General features: G+C 39.2%; 1 protein-coding gene across 1 annotated transcript in view; it reads left to right on the top strand.

Moving 5' to 3' along the window:
- SEMA3D (semaphorin 3D) overlaps positions 1-14,469 on the top strand; it is a 147,334-nt gene extending 132,865 nt beyond the window's left edge. The window contains exons 16-18 of the mRNA XM_009899954.2: positions 1,658-1,722; positions 3,869-4,008; positions 14,017-14,469. Of these exons, the coding sequence (XP_009898256.1) occupies positions 1,658-1,722; positions 3,869-4,008; positions 14,017-14,430 (619 nt within the window). The 3' untranslated portion in view covers positions 14,431-14,469. The remainder of the gene's footprint in view (positions 1-1,657; positions 1,723-3,868; positions 4,009-14,016) is intronic.
- The last annotated feature ends 4,203 nt before the right edge of the window (positions 14,470-18,672 follow it).

The raw sequence follows: 18,672 nt of genomic DNA, 5'->3' as shown, positions 1-18,672 counted from the left end.
TAAAATGTATTTAATTCTCTGATCCAAATAAACAAGCTTCTCCAGTCTGTTTTAACCAACTCAGATAACTTGGTTCAAAGTGTGTCACTCTCATCAACTGAATTTGTGGTCTAGCCATGAGAGGGAGACAGAGATTTAAGTACAGTGATTTGATTGCATCAGAAGCAACTTTTCCACAGGAAGAGAAGCTACATCTGAACTTTCTGTACCTGCCAGCTAGGACAGGAGCATGAACCTGCATGGAGGGAGAGCACACTGCAGGCTCTACAAGTGCAGCACCTAAGTTGTTGAATGTGACTCTTGGAGTTTTTGGCTGGTTTAGGCAGTGCTCTGAGCTCATTCATTGAGTCAGAATCCTTCTCAGCATGTTCATTCCCTTTGGATGAAGCTTTTCTGACTGTAACTCTTGCAGTAAACATTGGACCTTGCAGCCTGAGCTCAGGCTCTGGAACGAGACTTTCTGCCTTAGGGGCTGCGGGGCCAGGACCTGAGCAATTAGACAAACCATTGAAGTTAATGACTCATAGGTTATCGTGTCATGATGACAAGGAATTTTATGTGTTTGCCCTCGAAGCCAAAGCAAACTAAATTCAGAGAAGAATAAATGAAAGGAGAAAAGCAAGTGTTCAGGCTCACTGCAAAGTTAGTGACACATGAGGCTTGCTGAAGCCTGAGGTGGGGCTGGGACATGGAGATTGATGGACTATGCTTTTTAACAGATGTGGAGTTTGATGGGAAGGCCAAAAGTCTGTGGCTCCAAAACAAAAGATGTAACTGGCCTTGGGAATCCTCCAACAGATTATTTACTTCTGGCAGCCTGTGCTTCCAGCTTGCCTACAGCTTTACCACAGTGGGCAGCTTGGCCTGGGGAACCTGCTTGAATTGCTGTGCACATGGGAGGTTCTACTCTTGTTTTCAGTGAGGCTGAGAGGGAGAAACACATTTTTCTTGAGTATTCAATTCTTCTGCTAAAGAAATAAAACACACACTTTTTTCCTTTTTTTTTTTTTTTTTTTTAAGTAACACATGGAGAGAATAGCAGGCAAGTGAGTTGTGGTAGGGAGCAGACCACCTCACATCATTGTCTGAAGCATTTCTTCTGGTCATTAAGATGGAAGATAATTGGATTTGTCAATTATGTGTTACCAAACTAAACAATATGCTTTTCTGTCTCCATTTTAATGATTGGTTTACTAGTAAGTATCCTGAGCTCAATTTTGAATATCACCTCTTGAACTTCAGTGGTTTTTTGTTGTTTTGTTTTGTTTTCATGATGTATAACATTGGTTTTAAGTATTTCCAAGACAGTTCACCCCACCTGGAGGCCCGTGTCCCACGTTCCTAAAGCAGATTAAGACACTCTTTGTATCAATATATTGCCCATTTTTAATTCTAGTCAGGTTGTTTCCTTTAACTTTTTCTTTTTGCCTTCCCAGTGGTTTTCCCAAATCACAGGCCCTTCTCTTGATGTTGATTGTACAAATCTCTCTAGGCCACATAATGCTTTGAGGGTGAGGCTGGTTTTAGTTAAGACCATAATTGTCAGCAGTAGGGTGGGATCAATGCAAGTCCACATCTGCTGAGGTCCTCTGTATTTTGTTGTTGAATTCCAGCAATTATGCCTGAAGTGTTACAAATTTGCATGCTCTTCCCATAGGCGAGCTAGAAGGCAAGATGTCAAATATGGAGACCCTGTTGCACAATGCTGGGATGTTGAAGACAGTGAGTATTTTGCACATTTCTTGCTCTTTTCTGTCTTTGACAAGAGAGTGTGCTGTAAGGGTCTCTGTCTATCTGTGCAAACTTGCTGAGCTCAACAGAGTAATACTATTAAATCAGTTGTCTTTCTCACACTTTTTATACATTACCACTCCCACGGTTAAATTTTCAGAGATAGGGCTGATAAGGGACAGCCAGCATGGAGTGGCATCTTTACATCCCTCATCGGTGACCCTCCCCAGCACTCACCTAGGGGAGTGAGATGTGTCCCTGACACAAAATCAGCACACATGGTCCTACAAGTAGCTAGTGAAATGCATGCTGTTTCATCTAGAAATGGGAAATAATCCCATCAAGAAGCCTTCAGGGGCAAAAGGGGAACACACCATGTTCTCCCTTTCCAGTGCATACACTTGACAGATCCCAAGGCTTGGCTCCAGCTGCCAAACCATCCCCTTCCCTACCCGCAGCTACTTAAATACTCCTGTTATTAACAAGAGGCTCCCCCCTCACTTTTCCACACCCTCTTTTCAGATGCCAAAGGGTCTGGCTTGCTCCTTTGGCAACTGCAGCACTTTTCTTACAGTGAGCACTGTGAGTATGAAATCCTGCGGTTATGCAACAATCTCCACAGCAGAGTGAAATAAATGAAAAGCATTCAAGACCAAGCTTGGGTTTGTCTGGGACTTTTGTAGCTGCTTATTAAAGTGAGCAACCCAGTCAAAATAATATTGATTGTATCTCTGTGTTGAACATTAGTTTTGGGACCAGCCATGACTTTCCATTGATTTCTGGTTATTTTCATGCCACTGTGGTGCTGGGTGCCTGCTGCAGATCTTGGCATGAGTCAGTGAAGAAATCATAGCTGCTTGCCACAGGATCAAAGGCTTAAGTTTGTAGGGTGCTCTGAATGTACATGTGTGCTTGCAGACATAGTTAAAAGGTCTGGGTAAAATCTCATTTCCACTAAATTCAATGAAGAGCCGAAATTTCCTCTTTTGCTGCTTGCTATGGCTTACCAAATAGTGGTATCTGAGACTGTGCAAAGCTTGAGGCTGTAGAAATTCTAGCAGAAAGTTGACAATGTCACATTTTCCTGGAAAAATGAGATGCTGGAAGAGTTGGCTTTGCTATATAAATGTAAAATGACTTAGCACAGAAATTGGTATTAATCCTTTGCCCTGATGTAGCACCACCAATCAAAATTGCTTGGGGTGACTCCTGTATGCCAGAAAACCATGAAGCTGACCTGTGCCATTTCAAGTTCTTGGATTATTTATGCTATTTGCAATAATTAATAACATTACGGCCCCAAAAGCTATTTAAATTGAGCGCTCCACTGTGTGAGATTCCCTCCCAGAGACTGCATTGGCTGCATGAAGTTGTTTGGCTCTGCAAAAATCTCAGTGGCACAGTGAAATAAAAGAAAAACACTTAATGAGGAATGCTTGAATTTCTTTAGATCTCATATCCAATTTTTTTTTTTTTCTGTTGATCTAATGTTTGATTTAGACACCTCTGCTTTCACCTTCCTTTCTGTTATTGTCAGGGTGTAAGATTCAGCTTTTGTCTGATAATAAGGCAGATAAGACACAGATAAGTCAGACTGGGAAGGGAAATGGACATACAAAGATTAGAAATTACTCAATCAGGTTTGCAGTAGGCCAAGAAAGGAGCCCAGATCTACTCATAGCTCCTTGATTGGTTGAGAATGAGCTACAAAGCATTTCAAATTATACTGAAGTAGGGTTAATTTCATGTTACTTTAGCTCTGTGACTCCCTTGAAATGTTTGAGATGAACAAACCAGGCCCTACCTTTAGCAGCTTCTGCACAGGTTTAGTAGTTGCCTTGCTTAAAGCAAAAATAAAGGTCAGTGTTTAAATTCCTCAAAGGTGAAAGTCTCAACTTTAAAACTGAACAAGGTCATGATATAGATTTTATTGACCTTCTTAAAAACCAGTTGCATTGAAGGAAGGTTAGCAGCCACCTCTAAATCCTCATAGTTACAGTTTAAGCCAAAAGTTAAGTTTCCTTTTGCTTTTTTATAATTCACTCACTCTTACAGCATCTGTTCTGAATCAGGCTATTTTCCCATTGCTTTAAAAGCCAGGTCAGGGTTAATCTCCTGTACCATGTTTGCTTTCCAGGCATTAGTCATGAAACTGCTGATGAAAAGGTGATTTTTGGCATTGAATTTAATTCAACTTTTCTGGAATGTATTCCTAAGTCCCAGCAAGCCTCTATTAGGTGGTATATTCAGCGCTCTGGAGAAGAACATCAAGAAGAGGTAAGTTATAGTCATCAAGGCAAGTTTCTTTTGTAGAGAATTCACCTGAGCATTGAAAGGCAGGAGTTATTGGGATTAGTCAACATTTTACTTTTCCTTGCCTCACCTTAGGTATCACATAGCATTCTGGTATCACCATTTGGGGCATTCAGTGGGGAGAAAAGAAGCCATTTGTTCTGTGTCACAAGCAGATTTAGATATTTATTTTGACTTGCATGCTCATTCTCTCATTCTACTGAAAAAATAAATAAATTAGACTTTAAACAGGGGTAAAAAATCTGAAAGTATTGAAAAGCACTGAAAAAGTCCTTTTATCTAGTAATCAAGATGCCAGCTACTTCTGTAGGCAAATATATGCTCAAAATTCTCTTTTAACAAAATCTCTGCTCCATTTAGTGTCTGATTACATTCCCTTATCATGTTAAATAGTGTTACTAAGAACTGCATGTATGGCTTACTGCTTCTCTCCATCTCTCCCCAGAGAAAGAAAGGTCTGTGCAGTAAAAAGCTTTTATTTTTTTCCCCCCCTTTTTTTTTCTATCTTATTAGTGGAGTCAGAATTATTCTTAAATGGTACTCTGTGCTGATGCAGAGATGTCAGGTTAAAGAAGTGCACCTTGCATCTGGAGTAGAAAGTGGTGAGATTTCTGATGGCCCTTAATTCCTACAAGAGGCAGATTTTGGGTCCATCCTTGTAGAAAAAAACTGGAAAATCCTCTAGGTCCCTCCATACCCCCTGCATGACTTCCTCATGATTTCTCTCTAAGATAGTGACAAAGGAACTCTCATGGCCAAGAGGTCTTGGTTTGAGTGAGTTTCAAACCTCAGGAGTTTTCATAGCTTTTCTCTTACATGAATGATTTTGTGTCTAAGGCCAAGTCCTGCTGTGATGGCAACCATGGCAACGGGGAAGGAGAAGGAAAGAGAACTATCCTTTCAAATAAGCTGGTCCCAGGTGTTAGATATGCTTTTTTGTTAAATGTTCTCTCAAGGGAAAAATTAGTTTAAATGACAGAAACTATCAAATACCCAGCCAGTCTTCCACTCTCAATGTTAATTCATCCTGTGATACTTAATGAGTGCTGAAAATGTGCTGGTTCTTTCTAAAGGCTGGAGAGATGCAGGCCAGGGCAAGTGCCTATGAAAGCATCACCTCTAGGTCAGATGTGACTCATGGCAGTAGTCCCAAGATTACAACCCCAGTTACATATCAGCCTAGAAAGCCAGAGTAAGGGGAAACAAAGCATTTTCAATTTCCCACCAGGTAAGACAAAAAAACCCCAAACAAACCACAAGGCTGTATATTGACTATAACACTGCAGTACTTTTAATTTACTCCCCTTCTGTTATTCATGCTTTGAATTGGCAAGGAGTCTTTCCTCTGCTGGGAATAAAAGCTTCATTAATGTATAGACACAGTGCTTCCCACAACATGCACTAAACACCAAAAGAAAGAGATTACTGGTTTGAAATACCATTCTAGCCTCAATTGTAGTCCATACTTTGGGGGGGGGAAGTGATCTTCTGATCAGCTCGCCAAGCACACTCTCAGCCACAGGTGGCTGAAGTGAAAATCCAGTTAGAAAAGTATCAGACTTTAAAGATATTCATGGTTTGCATATTCATTTATTCACCTTTAACTGTTCTGTGTAGAAGACTGCTTTTCTTCCCTAAGGTAGCAGTTTGCAAATGCACTTATAGGTTTGGGCAGGGAAACAAGCAGTGTACTCATTTAATTCTAACTGTCTGTTTAATAAGACTCATTTTTAAATAAATTTAAACAGCTAGTTAACAGGTCTTATCTGGTGTGGTGTTTTGTTTTCTTTGTTTGTTTGTTTTCTTTTCATGAACATAAATTTATGTCAGGATTTGAGGATACTAATCATTTATTGAAATATTGTATTGCAACTGTAGTATGTACCTGAGCATCTCAGAAAGAGTTTCAAACTTTGCATGAAGCAGCCAGTTCCCTATGAAGACTATAATATCTCTGTATCATAAGAAGTCACACTTTGAAGATTTGAAAGCCCCTTTTGAAGGGCTGCTTTTGAGTTTTATCTGTGACAGTTTAGGGGGAAAAAAGTAATCAGTTGATTTTCTCACAAATCACAGGTTCATAAAAGCCTCTGAAGAATTGTAGAACAAACTGTGGGTCAAATCAGCTTCAAAGTTAGAGCAGGCTAACCTATATGGCATAACCTAAATTAAACTATATATTTTTTTTGCCATACCTTCCAAAAAGCTAATTATAGCAGTAACCTGATGCCTGCTATTTGTTTGGGGCCAAATGTGAGTTCCCCAGGCACAGTGATGTTCAATACTGCAGAACTACCCAATGTGCCAAGGATGTGCTCATTGAGTGTGAGTAAGGGAATGTGTGCATATATGTAATGATGGCATTTGAAGCTCAAGCAAGCACACAGCATATATCTTTGCACATTAGCAGCTTTCTACAGCAATGTTTACTGTGCCTGCTCTGTTTAAAGAGCCTGACATCTGTTTGTATGAGGAAAGTAAAGCTTTGCTAAAAGACTAGATTAACCTTTGAGGCAAATTTGGAAGAAAATTTGAAGGAGAAATCTACAGAGAGATTTTCTACATTACAAATGCTAACAGTAGGCAAATAGCTTTTTACTACACACTGTTCCTAAAGCTATAGCAATGTTTCTGTTATCTAGCTTTGATAAAATAGAAGTTGTAGTGAATGTTCTGCAACTCCTTGGGGTGGTTTTGTGAGTTTTTCATTCATAATTAGAAGATCAGATAGCTTAAATATAGTGTATAGCTATTAGTTTTGATTTTCAGTAAATTCCTATAGTAACAAAATTTCTAGTATTTTGACCCAGGGTCCAAAGAACTTGGACTCCTGAGCAAACTCATCTTGAACATCTCAAATCATCATTCAGTGAGGAAAAAAAAAAAAAAAAAAAAAAGGGACACTTTTTGGGTTATTTTTTAAGAGAAAGGTATCAATCTAGAAATGTCACATTTTCAAATGCATGGACCTAAAATTAAATTCCTAATTTCATATCTGTCTGCCTAAATAAATGGCTGGGTCTATAAAGATGTTGGAAAATATCTCCTCCTGTAAGATAGAATAGTGTTCTTTGCAGGTTAAAATGTTAATCCTTTGTTAATTTGGGGATCCAGAAAGTGAGATTTCCAGGTTTTCTAATTTAACTTATAAGCAGAAATTAATTAATTGGTATTAGAGCCTAATTTGGTGCCTTTCAAGAGAATCCAAATATCATCAGATTAATTTACTTTCTTTTCAAGGAACTTCAATTTGACAAAAAAATACCATGTGTGACAGAAACAGTATGGTCATATTTAATGTGTTGCTTGATCTTTACTCAGCCTTTGCCTTACCACAATATTTCCCATCACAATCATATTTTCTGCTCTATTACTGCAGCAGATTTCTCAAATAACGCTGTGCATTATTTTAGTGCATTCCTTAGCAGTGTAACTTATTGTGATGATGATACCACGCTTTGCAAATGACTCCATGCACCTGGAACTTAGGTTATGGACATTTAGTTCCAGGGCTGGAACTGTAATGTCTCAGCAAGTCTTTAAACCTGGCTTTATTAATAGATGACTTTGCACTGTTCAGGACACGCAGTAAAGCTTCCTGAGGGAAGGAAAAGGGCAAAATCCAGACTAGATGGGAAGCATTTGGCCCAGCAGGATGTTCCCGACATTTCACCCTTAGGGTCATAGTTCAGAATGTGACTTCCAGGCAGAGAAACCTGTGGGGAGGGACAGGATCTCCTATGGTACAGGAGCTGTCACCAGGTCATTTTGCTGCTTGTGGGAGTACATTTCCATGTAGTTTGGGGCCGTTTTAAGGTCAGAAGTCAAATATCTAGTGCTTTTGTGTTTAGTGCTGCTCACACAATTGATCATGTTTGTTCCTGTGCATGCAGGGTTAGTCATTGAGATGAGGGAGGGTGCTGCAGTGGCTGGAGTTCATTAAAAAAAAAAAAAAAAAAAGTAAAAAAAAAGTGGAGGCATCGTCTATTCATAATGTCTTAAACTGATGAGTTTTTCTGAAGCTTAAATCAGATATTTATTTCTCAAGAAAAAGAATGCTATGTGTTATGTTATTTATATAATACGTGTCAGGACTGCAAAAAAAGAAAATGCTGCACTCCCTGCAAAGCCATTAGTTTTGCTGCCTCGTGGCTCTGAAAAGTATTAGCCCCTCTGCTTTTGGCTGCAGCTCCAGATCTCCCAAGCTGCCACCACCTTGTGCAGGGGAGAGAACAAACCATATGGTCTGAAGTGAAAGAGTAGGTGCATATCACATTTAACTCTTCCTTTCCTGATCTATACATACCTGAGGGTGAAAAAAAGTCCACCAAAAGACAAAAGGACACTCTGGTTTCTTCAGTGGTTATCTATCACCCTTTCCATATTCCTGCTCCACAGCCCTGGTCTGTGTATTTCTGAAAGAACCAGCTTAACATCATAGAAAAGAGGTGTTGTTTTCATTCTGCAATTTAGCCAGACTGAGAAGATATGTTTCAATTTATCCAAGACATAATTTCCTGTATCTTTTTGTGGCTGGAGAGCTCAGTGTCATATGGCAATTCGCTTTTTTACAAGCATCTGGTCAGCAGCATCTTGTGAAAAAAGGTCACAAATTCAGTGCCAGCCCTGACATCTAACAGTTGGATGAGAATTGAGTATGGAAAAGGACGTACACCAAGGACTGAGTTTCCAGTAGTGCATTCTCCTGGAGGAGTGTAGTTCAGCATTTGAATCCTTAGGTCAATGTAAAGAGATAAAGAGTGGGAAAAATAAGAAGAGATTCATTCTGCAGACTAGGGACTGACTTATAACTCTCACATTTTAACTCTTATTTTATTGCATGACTCTGACTTTTTGCTTGTTTGTTTGCCTTACTTTTTTTTTTCTTTTCTTAATAACATGGGATTCTTAAGTAAGACAAATATTTTCTAGAGTCTTCTGGGGGGGGAGGGGGAGAAGCCACTCTGAACTGAAATGCAGCACGTGACATTTCTGCTTTGATTTGGATATACTGAGGGGTAAGACACTAAATCTTGTCTCACAATAAGAAGATAGTTTCACTTTGAAGATAATGGGAATCACGCTTTTCCATGATGACATTGTACCAGTAATACATTCATAATTTTTCCTATAGCTTCTTCTTATAAATTAAAAAATATGGTTTTTAAAAAAAGAGAAAAAAATAAAAGCTCAAACCAAACCCAAAACTCCACAGCTGTGTTGGACTTAAACAATTATTTTCCCAGTACAACACAAACAAAGTCATATGCAATAGTAATGCTGAAAAAAGACTCCCAGAGTGATACTTTTTTCCTAGTCATATAGTGAGGATGAAGAAAATATCAGAAAAACAAAGACAAATTGTGAATTCTCAGCAAATGTTCCTCGCTTTCCTTTCTTCCACTCTCAATTTGTTCAGGGGGTGCAGCTAACTTATGATTAGTCCAGCTTTACCTCTAACATTTTTTCACATGTTGATTAATGATGGAAGGCAGGCTTTGAAGCCTCTTTCTTCTCCCAGACAGGTGCAGAGTTTTAACTGTGAAAGAGTTGACGTGTGAATTATTTGTAAAGAGGGAGCTATCTAAACACATCATTAGCAAAGGACAAAAGGCATTGACCTAACCTGGTGCTACAGCACTTTCAAATCCTTGGTTGTTTTCCAACTTACTGATTGTTTAGAGATTTGCCATCGTTATTGACAATACCTGTTTTTCCTGCATTGTTAAATTCAGGTTGTGAAAATCAAGTGTTTGATTTGTATGGAGATCTTTTCCCTTTGTCAGATATTGCCAGTACGTATGGCATGTACTATAATTTGGGTAGTGTAAAATGTTCTTATCATGAAGGATGAAAAGAACAATTTGCTGATCAAATATTGTCAAAAATCTTCTCCCACTCCACTAAGAAAAGCAAGTGAAGGGTAATCAATTGCCTAATTTGTGTGGTTTATAATTTGTTCCCTACTGAACAAAACTATGCCCCTCATGTTTAAGTTTTATTGTATGCTCAAATCAAATCACATGTCAGCAAGCTTTTATGAATTAGAGCCTTTGTGCTTCTGAACCATTAAATCCTATTTACAAATATTCTAGGAGCATTATTGACTATGACGTGGAATGGGAAGCAATGAATCCACAGCTGCCCAGAACAAAATGATGCCTTTTATCTAACTGATCTTTTCACTCTCCTCAAAATTTAATAAAATATGTTTTACATCTATAGGTCAGGAACCAAAGAGCACATTAAGTGTTCAAGTGAAAGGTTAAAGATCTACTACCAAGTAATGAAATGCCAGGTGTTTATGAAACTCCAGAGCCCTGTGGGGGTAAAAGTAGAGAGGAAGGATGGAAAGAGTTTTGAACCTATGGGTAAACCAACATAAACAGGATACCAAAAAAAAAAAAAAAAAAGTGAGGGGGGAAAACTGTAATGAAGTGTTGCTGAATACATGTGAAATCAGAGCCATAATTTCACCCTGCCAGAGGATAAGAAAGGAATGAACAATGCAGGCATGGAGACGGAGGAGGTGACAGTCACTGTAAATCAATATCCAAGGTTAACACAGAACATTCTGTTAGAATGCTACTTCATTAAAAATAGGAGTCATGATGGGCTGGGATTAAGGGACACGACCAATTTAGACTCCAGTAGCTTTCTCTGCAGTATCCCAAGGCAGATGGGGGTGCAGCTCCATCAGTTAACACATTTACGACTAGAAAGTGACGGCTGCTACACAAATGGTAAATAGTTATGAGTGGCAGGATGATGGGCTTGGGGGTCTAGTGATTTTTTCAAGTCTAGATCTGCCATTATTCTGCCTTTCTTTCACTGAAAATAGGCAAAGCACTAGTGAGGGCTCTTTGGACTGGCACCCAGCCAGTTGAAACAGCCAGCTGGAGATGTTCCAAGTGTGGGAGGTACACAGCTGTCAAGACGCTCTAGACTACAATACTGGCAGAGCCACCGATAGGCAGATGCTACTGCTGCAATTGGATCAAGCCCTGAGCTCAAAGAGATCTGTCCTGTTTTCACTCAGACAATGTGGGAAATTGGTCTTTGCATAGTGCCTTATGAAACCCAAATGTCTGGAAATTAGCTGCTTCTTCCCATGCTTCTCTCTGAACTTCTCAAACGTGGGTCTTCATGTTGACATGAAGCCTGGGCAGAAGAGGAGCTTGCTTGTCAAGCCTGCAAGTACTTCCATCTGGTTCCTGCTCCTGCTTCTCTCTGTGGAGTGCAGTACCACAAGGAAACACCTGCCCTAGACATATTTCTGCCTAAAGCTACTTTTTAGTGGATTCATTTACATGTATTATGCTCCTGTTTTTACTGTAAGAAAGGTGCATTTGTTTGGACTGAAGTGTCAAGCTGATAAAATAGGGAACTACTGCCCTGTGCTTGTGGCTTGACCATGATTCCTCTCGTTTAAACTCATTGTAGTAAATCAAAAGTGCTCATGTAACACCTGTTGTCAGAACAATCAATTTTCCAGGAATTTCCTGAAATTAGTATGATTTCACCCTGCTAGTGCCAAGTAGGCATGCTTATATAAAGTTTATAAACAAGGAAACTAAAGCTCAGAGTTGACCCAACATTCAGCTGGTGGCAGGAGCTGAAAAATACTTGGCTATAAAACCAAACAGCCAAAGCAATGTTCTAACCAGACTTCTATAGCAGCTGACTTCTTGTCCCTACTGAAGTTATATTAATGGTAGTACACAAGCCGCTAAGCATCCATCCACATATCTATCTATCCACCTACCTACATACCTACCTAAATACTTGCCTACCTACCTCTCTAACTTTTATGTTAGTGTGTGTTAGAACTGATACAGTAGCAAGATGAAGTCTCTCTTTGTGTGCATGTGTTATTCATAAGTGTATTGCTTTTTCTGGTGATCTTAATCTTGGAAATTATTTAACTTTTCCAAAGTAAAGATAAAAGCTCTGGGAGGTCATTTTATCCGTCTCTTTGCTTTGAGAGACTTGAAGGTAAAATACTAGCGAGTTAGAATAATAACAGATGGAGAATCATATGTATGTACATATTTTTTCCCATGGAGTAGAAGAGGGAATCACATACAGATTTTTTACATAAAGAAGCAGTGTGTAGCTTACTCAGTGTGAATAAATCTAATTTAGTCATCTTTTATGCCTCCCTGATCTTCACCCTCTGAAGTTTGCTGGAGGGTCAGATGTGTACTCCTGGAAATTTTCCAGATTCTATGCTGGTTTTCTCTGCCCTCACTTCTTAAACCCACCACTCAGCCTTGTGCTGTAGTTTTTTAACATTATGACAATGCCACCAGCAGTGCTGAGGTTGCATTTAAGCCTTTGGCTTTGCTGCAGGCTGAGTGAGCACCACTCCGCGTCCTTCGGTGCTGCTGCGCGCTGCAGCCTCTGTGTGGCAGCAGAACATAGCATGCCGTGAGGTGACAGCTTTGGGATAGACCCGGATCATTTTCAAAGGAAATACTGGTGTTGGACACTGGGAGTTAGGGATCTGCTTTCTCCTTCCACCTCTGCTACTAATCTTTGTATGGTCTTTGGCAAATCGCTTACCTTCTGTGATTTCCAGCTGCAGAAATATTTAGATGCCCAGTGCCCCATCCTGTTGGGTTTTTGGGGGGGGAAGATATTCTTTTATTTATGTATTTATTCATTTGACTTCGATTATACTGGGAATTTTTTTTTCACATCACTAAATATGTAACTTACCTGACAGTGTTATTACTCTAACAGGCATCTATTCATTATCATGAGATCACGCTGTACTTTTTGAGATATTTCCATTTGTAAGTGAAATTAGTTTCATGATGACAGATGTAATATTTCACATATAATCTTACTAGTTTCTTTGTTTGTTTGTTGCTTTTTCCCTTTTTTCCTCATAAATTCTTTACAGCTTTTAACAGTAGAAGAACCGTGTGTGTTTCTATTCACTTAATCTCATTGGGTGCTTTTAATCACCTCTCAGTGAGTCAAAGGCTGGACCACAGAATGATAGGGATTGGAAGGGACCTCTGGACATAATCTAGTCCAACCCTCCACTTCGAGCACATTCATGCAGGTTGCATGGGACAGTGTCCAGGCAAGCTTTGAATTACTCTAGAGATAGAGACTGCACCACCTCTTGTAAGCCACCCTAAAAACAAATAAGTTCCTCCTGTTTAGATGGCATTTCCTCTGTTCATATTGTGCTCATTACCTCTTGTCTTGTCACCGGGCAGCAGTGAAAAAAGACTGGCCCCATCTTCCTGGTACCCGCCCTTTAAGTATTTATCAGCATTGATAATATTCCCCCTCAGTCTTCTCTAGGCAAAAAGCCACAAGTCCCTCAGCTTTTCTTCGTAAGACAGATCTCCTAGTCTTCTAATTAACTTTGTAGCCCTTTGCCCTTTCAAGCAGTTCCCTGTCCTTGAGCTGGGGTGCCCAGAACTGCCTTTTGTAAAATCTGGTTGAAGAAGATCTGAAACTTTAAAAATCAGTAGCAGTATTTATTTTTAGTGTAATAGGGCCTCATCTAATAGGGAAAGCACATTGGTATACTGTGTATATATGCAATATGTATACTGGTATATATTACAGATACTTCAAGTAGAGGAATTAAAAAATGAATGGGATTTGTGACACTACACAGCTCCCCTTCCTTGAGAAATGTACTCTCACTTGTTTCATTGTGGTGTGATGAATGTTAGTGTGTGGCCTTTCAGCTACACAGCATGTGTCTTTTACTACTGCATGGTGAGACGTCAGTGATACTGATGCTGTAGTTCAGGGCAGAACTGGGACGCTGGAAGGATTTCCTTGTATCTGTCCCATCTGCACATGCCTCACCATGTGCTGGCCTTTGAGGGATGGGGCATGCCATGTGCCAAGCCTTTTCTCCAACTTTGTATAGCACTGGTATTGGTTCTGGTTTTGTTGATGTAACTCACCTACTATATTCTCCTTTGTCCAATCTTACAGCTGAAGGCTGATGAAAGAATCATCAAAACAGAGCATGGGCTGCTGATCCGCAGCTTGCAAAGAAGGGATGCAGGAGCCTATTTCTGCAAAGCCCAGGAGCACACTTTTGTCCATACCATTGTGAAGCTGAATTTAAATGTCATTGAGAATGGGCAAATGGAAATCACTCAGAAAACTGAGGATGAGGAGGGCCGGATCAGGGATTTGCTGACAGAGTCCCGGCTGAGGTACAAGGACTACATCCAGCTTGTCAGCAGCCCCAGCTTTAGCCTGGATGAGTACTGTGAACAGATGTGGCACCGGGAGAAGCGGCGGCAGCGGAACAAAGGTGGTGCCAAATGGAAACATGTGCAAGAGATGAAAAAAAAGCGAAACCGAAGACACCATGACCCAGCCAGGCCACCATCCACATAATTTGTAAATGCTATTTAAAGAAATGACATTAAAAAAAAAAAAAAAAAAACAAAACACAAGCAAACCCACAAAAAACACCACCAAGCACCAAAAAACAACCAACCAATCAACCAAACAAAGAAAAACACAAAGAAACAATCCAATAAAAAACAAACAACATACTGTGTTCTGGGTTTCTGCATCTTGCCTATGAATTTGTGTTGTTTTTAATGAAATCAGATAAATCACCATCACTATTAATCTGTATGAGACTCTGCAATGGGATTCAATACCGAATGAGATGTTTCTTATTGTAGTACACGCACCAGGCAATAATTTCAAATGCATTCATTAAAAAGAAATGATGTACACTTTTAGCTAAGCTCACATAGCCTAAGGCTACCCAGAAATGTGTTTTGTACTGCCTGCATAATTTTCACCTAGGATTTAGTATCCATGTTCCTATGTTATTATTTGCTGCCATGTTCCACCCCAGAGGTGGCTACATTTCAGGGGAGGGCAGATGTATTTATAGTCCTTTGGCATCTTTCTGAATAAGAAGCATGGTAGAAATGTGTGACAGATCTGTAAAACTACCCACTAATTTATCCATTGGGCTTGTATACAGGAGCATGAGTGGAGTTTGCTAGCACAAAGAGGCACAGCAAAAAATCAAATTAAGTATTGGCTTAAGAAAAAAATTAATTCTTCTCATTAAAAAAAAAAAAAAAAGAAAAAATTCATTCTTCTCATTAAAAACAAAAAAAGAAAGCATAACCATAGTTTATAAGAAGGGAATTACTGAGTGTTGCTCATTAGAATTTGAGTAGCCACCAGTTTGCAGCCCATCTGCTGAAATGAAATATTGACCTATCGAAACTGCCATCAGCTTGCTTGGGAGTAAATATCCTAAGTGGTGCATGGGAGGTATATGCACAAATTCTATTATCAAATAATGGGATTCCTGCCTGCACCTCTCCTGTTTCTTGAAAGGTTTGACTCTGTCTGTTTCTCTGGACCTTTGCTAACTTTGTCTTATGCAAAGGAAAAGAAAAATAAAAGACAACAGCAAAGCTAAAATAAAAGACGATGAGGGAAAATATTTAGTGGCTGAGACCAGCGCTCTTGACACAGAACTGACATTCCTCAGATGTGTGTATTCTTTGGGATTTTCTCCCAAAGGTCTTATGTATTTTTCAGTTGAAAATCTGCATTGTTGGAATTAACAATTTTATTATAATTAAATAAAACAAGAGTTGTCCATGTGTAAATAAAACTTGTAAGTTAGAAATTTGCTGTATACCATATTTTCATTTGTAAAGGGTTCTTTGTTCCTTGGTTTATATTTTGGTTTTTAATAGTGTAAAGCTTTCTATATAATCAAGAAACACTGGCTTCATTCTTGTGTATTTTACATCATTGTGATTTTATGGAATTTATTCCTGATATGCAGCAACAAACACAAGCTCAAAATCAGGCCTACTGTCTCTTCCCATGAGTCACAGCCCCCTTTCCGTCTCTTCCATCTAACCTCCCTCCGTTTTGCCTTTCACGCCTTTTTGAGTGTGAAATGAAAAATTAGCCACTTCCACACATGGAAGAGAGCTTTGATGGATACCAAAACAACAGACTTTACTGTTTCTCATACATGCTACAGATCTTGGGAGCAAAGTCTGTGGGAAACCCATGTAATTGGTGTGCACCTCATTAAGGAACCGAAAACATTGGCTCTAAAAGTTGTAGATTTGCCCTTGCCCATGCTAGTGTTTGTGTGCGCATTCAGTCCTTGGTCTATAATTGTGTAGATCCAATTTGCATCGTTGTTCATTTCCTCTCTGTTGAAAATCAGATATGGCAAAGTGTTTGTCAGATTTCAGAAAGGAATCTCATCTTGCCCACATTTCTTGTAAAACCTGAAAGCTGAGTTTGCATGTGTTGTATAAAAGCCAGCGATACCATATGTGATTAATTTTAGATGCTTTTTTAATAGGAGATATATGAGTTAATTAGGAGATATTAGATAGCATGTGTACAATGCTTTGATAGTGTAAAGCACTGAGTGCTAAATATTGTAAAATATGTCTGTGGGAAGGAGGGAATTACCCGACACAGGACCTTTAATTAGCAGAGAAGCTGATGCTGAACATACTAACCTGTCGTGCAGTACTTTGAGAACACATACAGATCTTTTGGGCTTTTTGTGTTCTTTTATTTTTTTTTTTCCTGCAAAATAGCATAGGCCAGCCATTTCACAAGGGGCTCATCATTTTGGTGCTTTGATTTTAAGGCAAATTAAGGCTATTTAAAGGGGGTATGGGGAGGGTGGTGGTGGGTGGGGTATGTATTAAACTGCTAGATTTAAAGTACTATGAGACAAGGGTACTCATTATTGCTGGAAGGTTATGTTGTCACCATAGGAGATTTTTATCAGTCCACAAAGTCCCATTTCTCCGACTTAGGTAAATTTACCTAGGGTAAATGACTGGAAACACACCAAGGCTATGGAATAACAGGTGGTCTGCATTTGTATGCACTGACAAAGGACCTTCTCCCCAGTGGTGACACAGTACTTCAATGATTGCATCTCAGACAACTGTCTTCACTGCCAATTTCATAAAAAAACCAACCATAATCAACTACTTCTTCCATATGTTTTTTTTCCTCCATGAAAACTAAATCATATGATGTATGATTAGATATGACTGGGGGTATGTATTCTACAAATGAATGCTCCTCACTGACTTTAGTAGAAGTCTGGGATGACTAAAGGTCTCAGTGCTGGGAGCATTAAATTTAAATGGTTGAATTAAAATGTTATTACTCTTAAAAACAACTTTCATTTCTTTTATTTCAAATACTGTTGCAATTAGATTCTTCTTAGAGAAATTACCTCATCGGTTTGGGGTGCAATGGTCATATAAAACCCCAAGTGAGATATAAAGCCTCTTCCATCATGGGAAATAAATTCAGTATCCTCCAAGACCATGTGCTCGATTGGGTTCATGCCACCCCAGGCAGCATATTTAATAATATTGTGTAGATAAAAGTCTGTATTTTGATACATTGGGTAAGATGTATGCTATAATTGGCAGGGCTAGTACAGCCTCTCATGCACAGCAGGTATTACAGATGCAAGCAGGCCAGAGGACCTTCGAGACCAGGGAGTGACAGGGATAGATCAGGGTTTGATGCAGGAGGCAAGACAGGGCTTTGTTAGACAGAACTCATCAATTCAAGCCTGGGACTAGGAGCAGGAGGAGCAGTAGGTCTTTCCACAACCTGCAGCCCAAGAGAGGGGTTCAGAGAAGGTGAGATATCCCAGAAATTGTAACAGGAGAAGGGAAAAAAAAATAAAAAAAGACAACACTTGAGTCTGCTTAAATTTCAAATTAATGATTTGGGGGTCAGTTGGGCTGCTGTGAGCTATACTATGAGCCACAACAGGCTCATAGCTAAAATGAAATGGAGTCTTGCCTCCTTCAAGAGCTCCATAAAACTGAAGCTAAATGAAGTTTTGGTCCAGAGTCGAACAAAGTTGCCTCAACCCTAATAACTGTAGGTTTTAAACAGATCCCTTAGTGCATATGATACAACATAGATATTTATTTGCATATGCATTCAACTGGGAGTCTAATTATTAATGCATTGTCTTTCCCTTCAACAAAACCTTTGAACTGACCTTACTTCAGCAAAAGGTCAGCACTGGGCTGAACTGAAGTGGTTTTAAGCAGATTCTTAGAATAACTATCCCAATGTGAGCTCTAGTTATAAAAATGCTGAAAACTGACGTAAGCTTTAAAGCCCAACAGGGCCTTAAACTTTGTAGTGATCTTACAGTCAGTTAAAATAAAACAGAAAATGGGATTAGTCGGAAAAGAAATAAAGTATTAACACTTATTGTGATAAACTAGTTCCGTTACTGGAAACTGTTCCAACAACAGGTGTGAATGCCTATTCATGACACAAGCAAATCCTCTTCTCTCCAAGCAGTTGAACTTATATTGCTTGAAGTATTTAAGAACCTGAATACTTTCATACATAGATTTTGGAACTGGTTCTTATGTTACTCGTAATGAACTAATTAGGTTAAATGTAACAGATTTCCTCTGGTTTATGTGCTTTTGAAATCAGAAGAACTCTACATTTTGAATGTTATGAACCTTTAAATCTAATCATTATAGGCACTGATCTGCATTTAACATTTCAGATAATAAATAGTCACTTGTTATTATTGCTAATCATTATTCATGTAACGAGCCCACA

Source organism: Dryobates pubescens, chromosome Z (assembly GCF_014839835.1).
Source record: "Dryobates pubescens isolate bDryPub1 chromosome Z, bDryPub1.pri, whole genome shotgun sequence".
Taxonomy (NCBI): domain Eukaryota; kingdom Metazoa; phylum Chordata; class Aves; order Piciformes; family Picidae; genus Dryobates; species Dryobates pubescens.
Note: the sequence above shows the minus strand (reverse complement) of the source record. Positions and strands in the feature narration are given on the sequence as shown.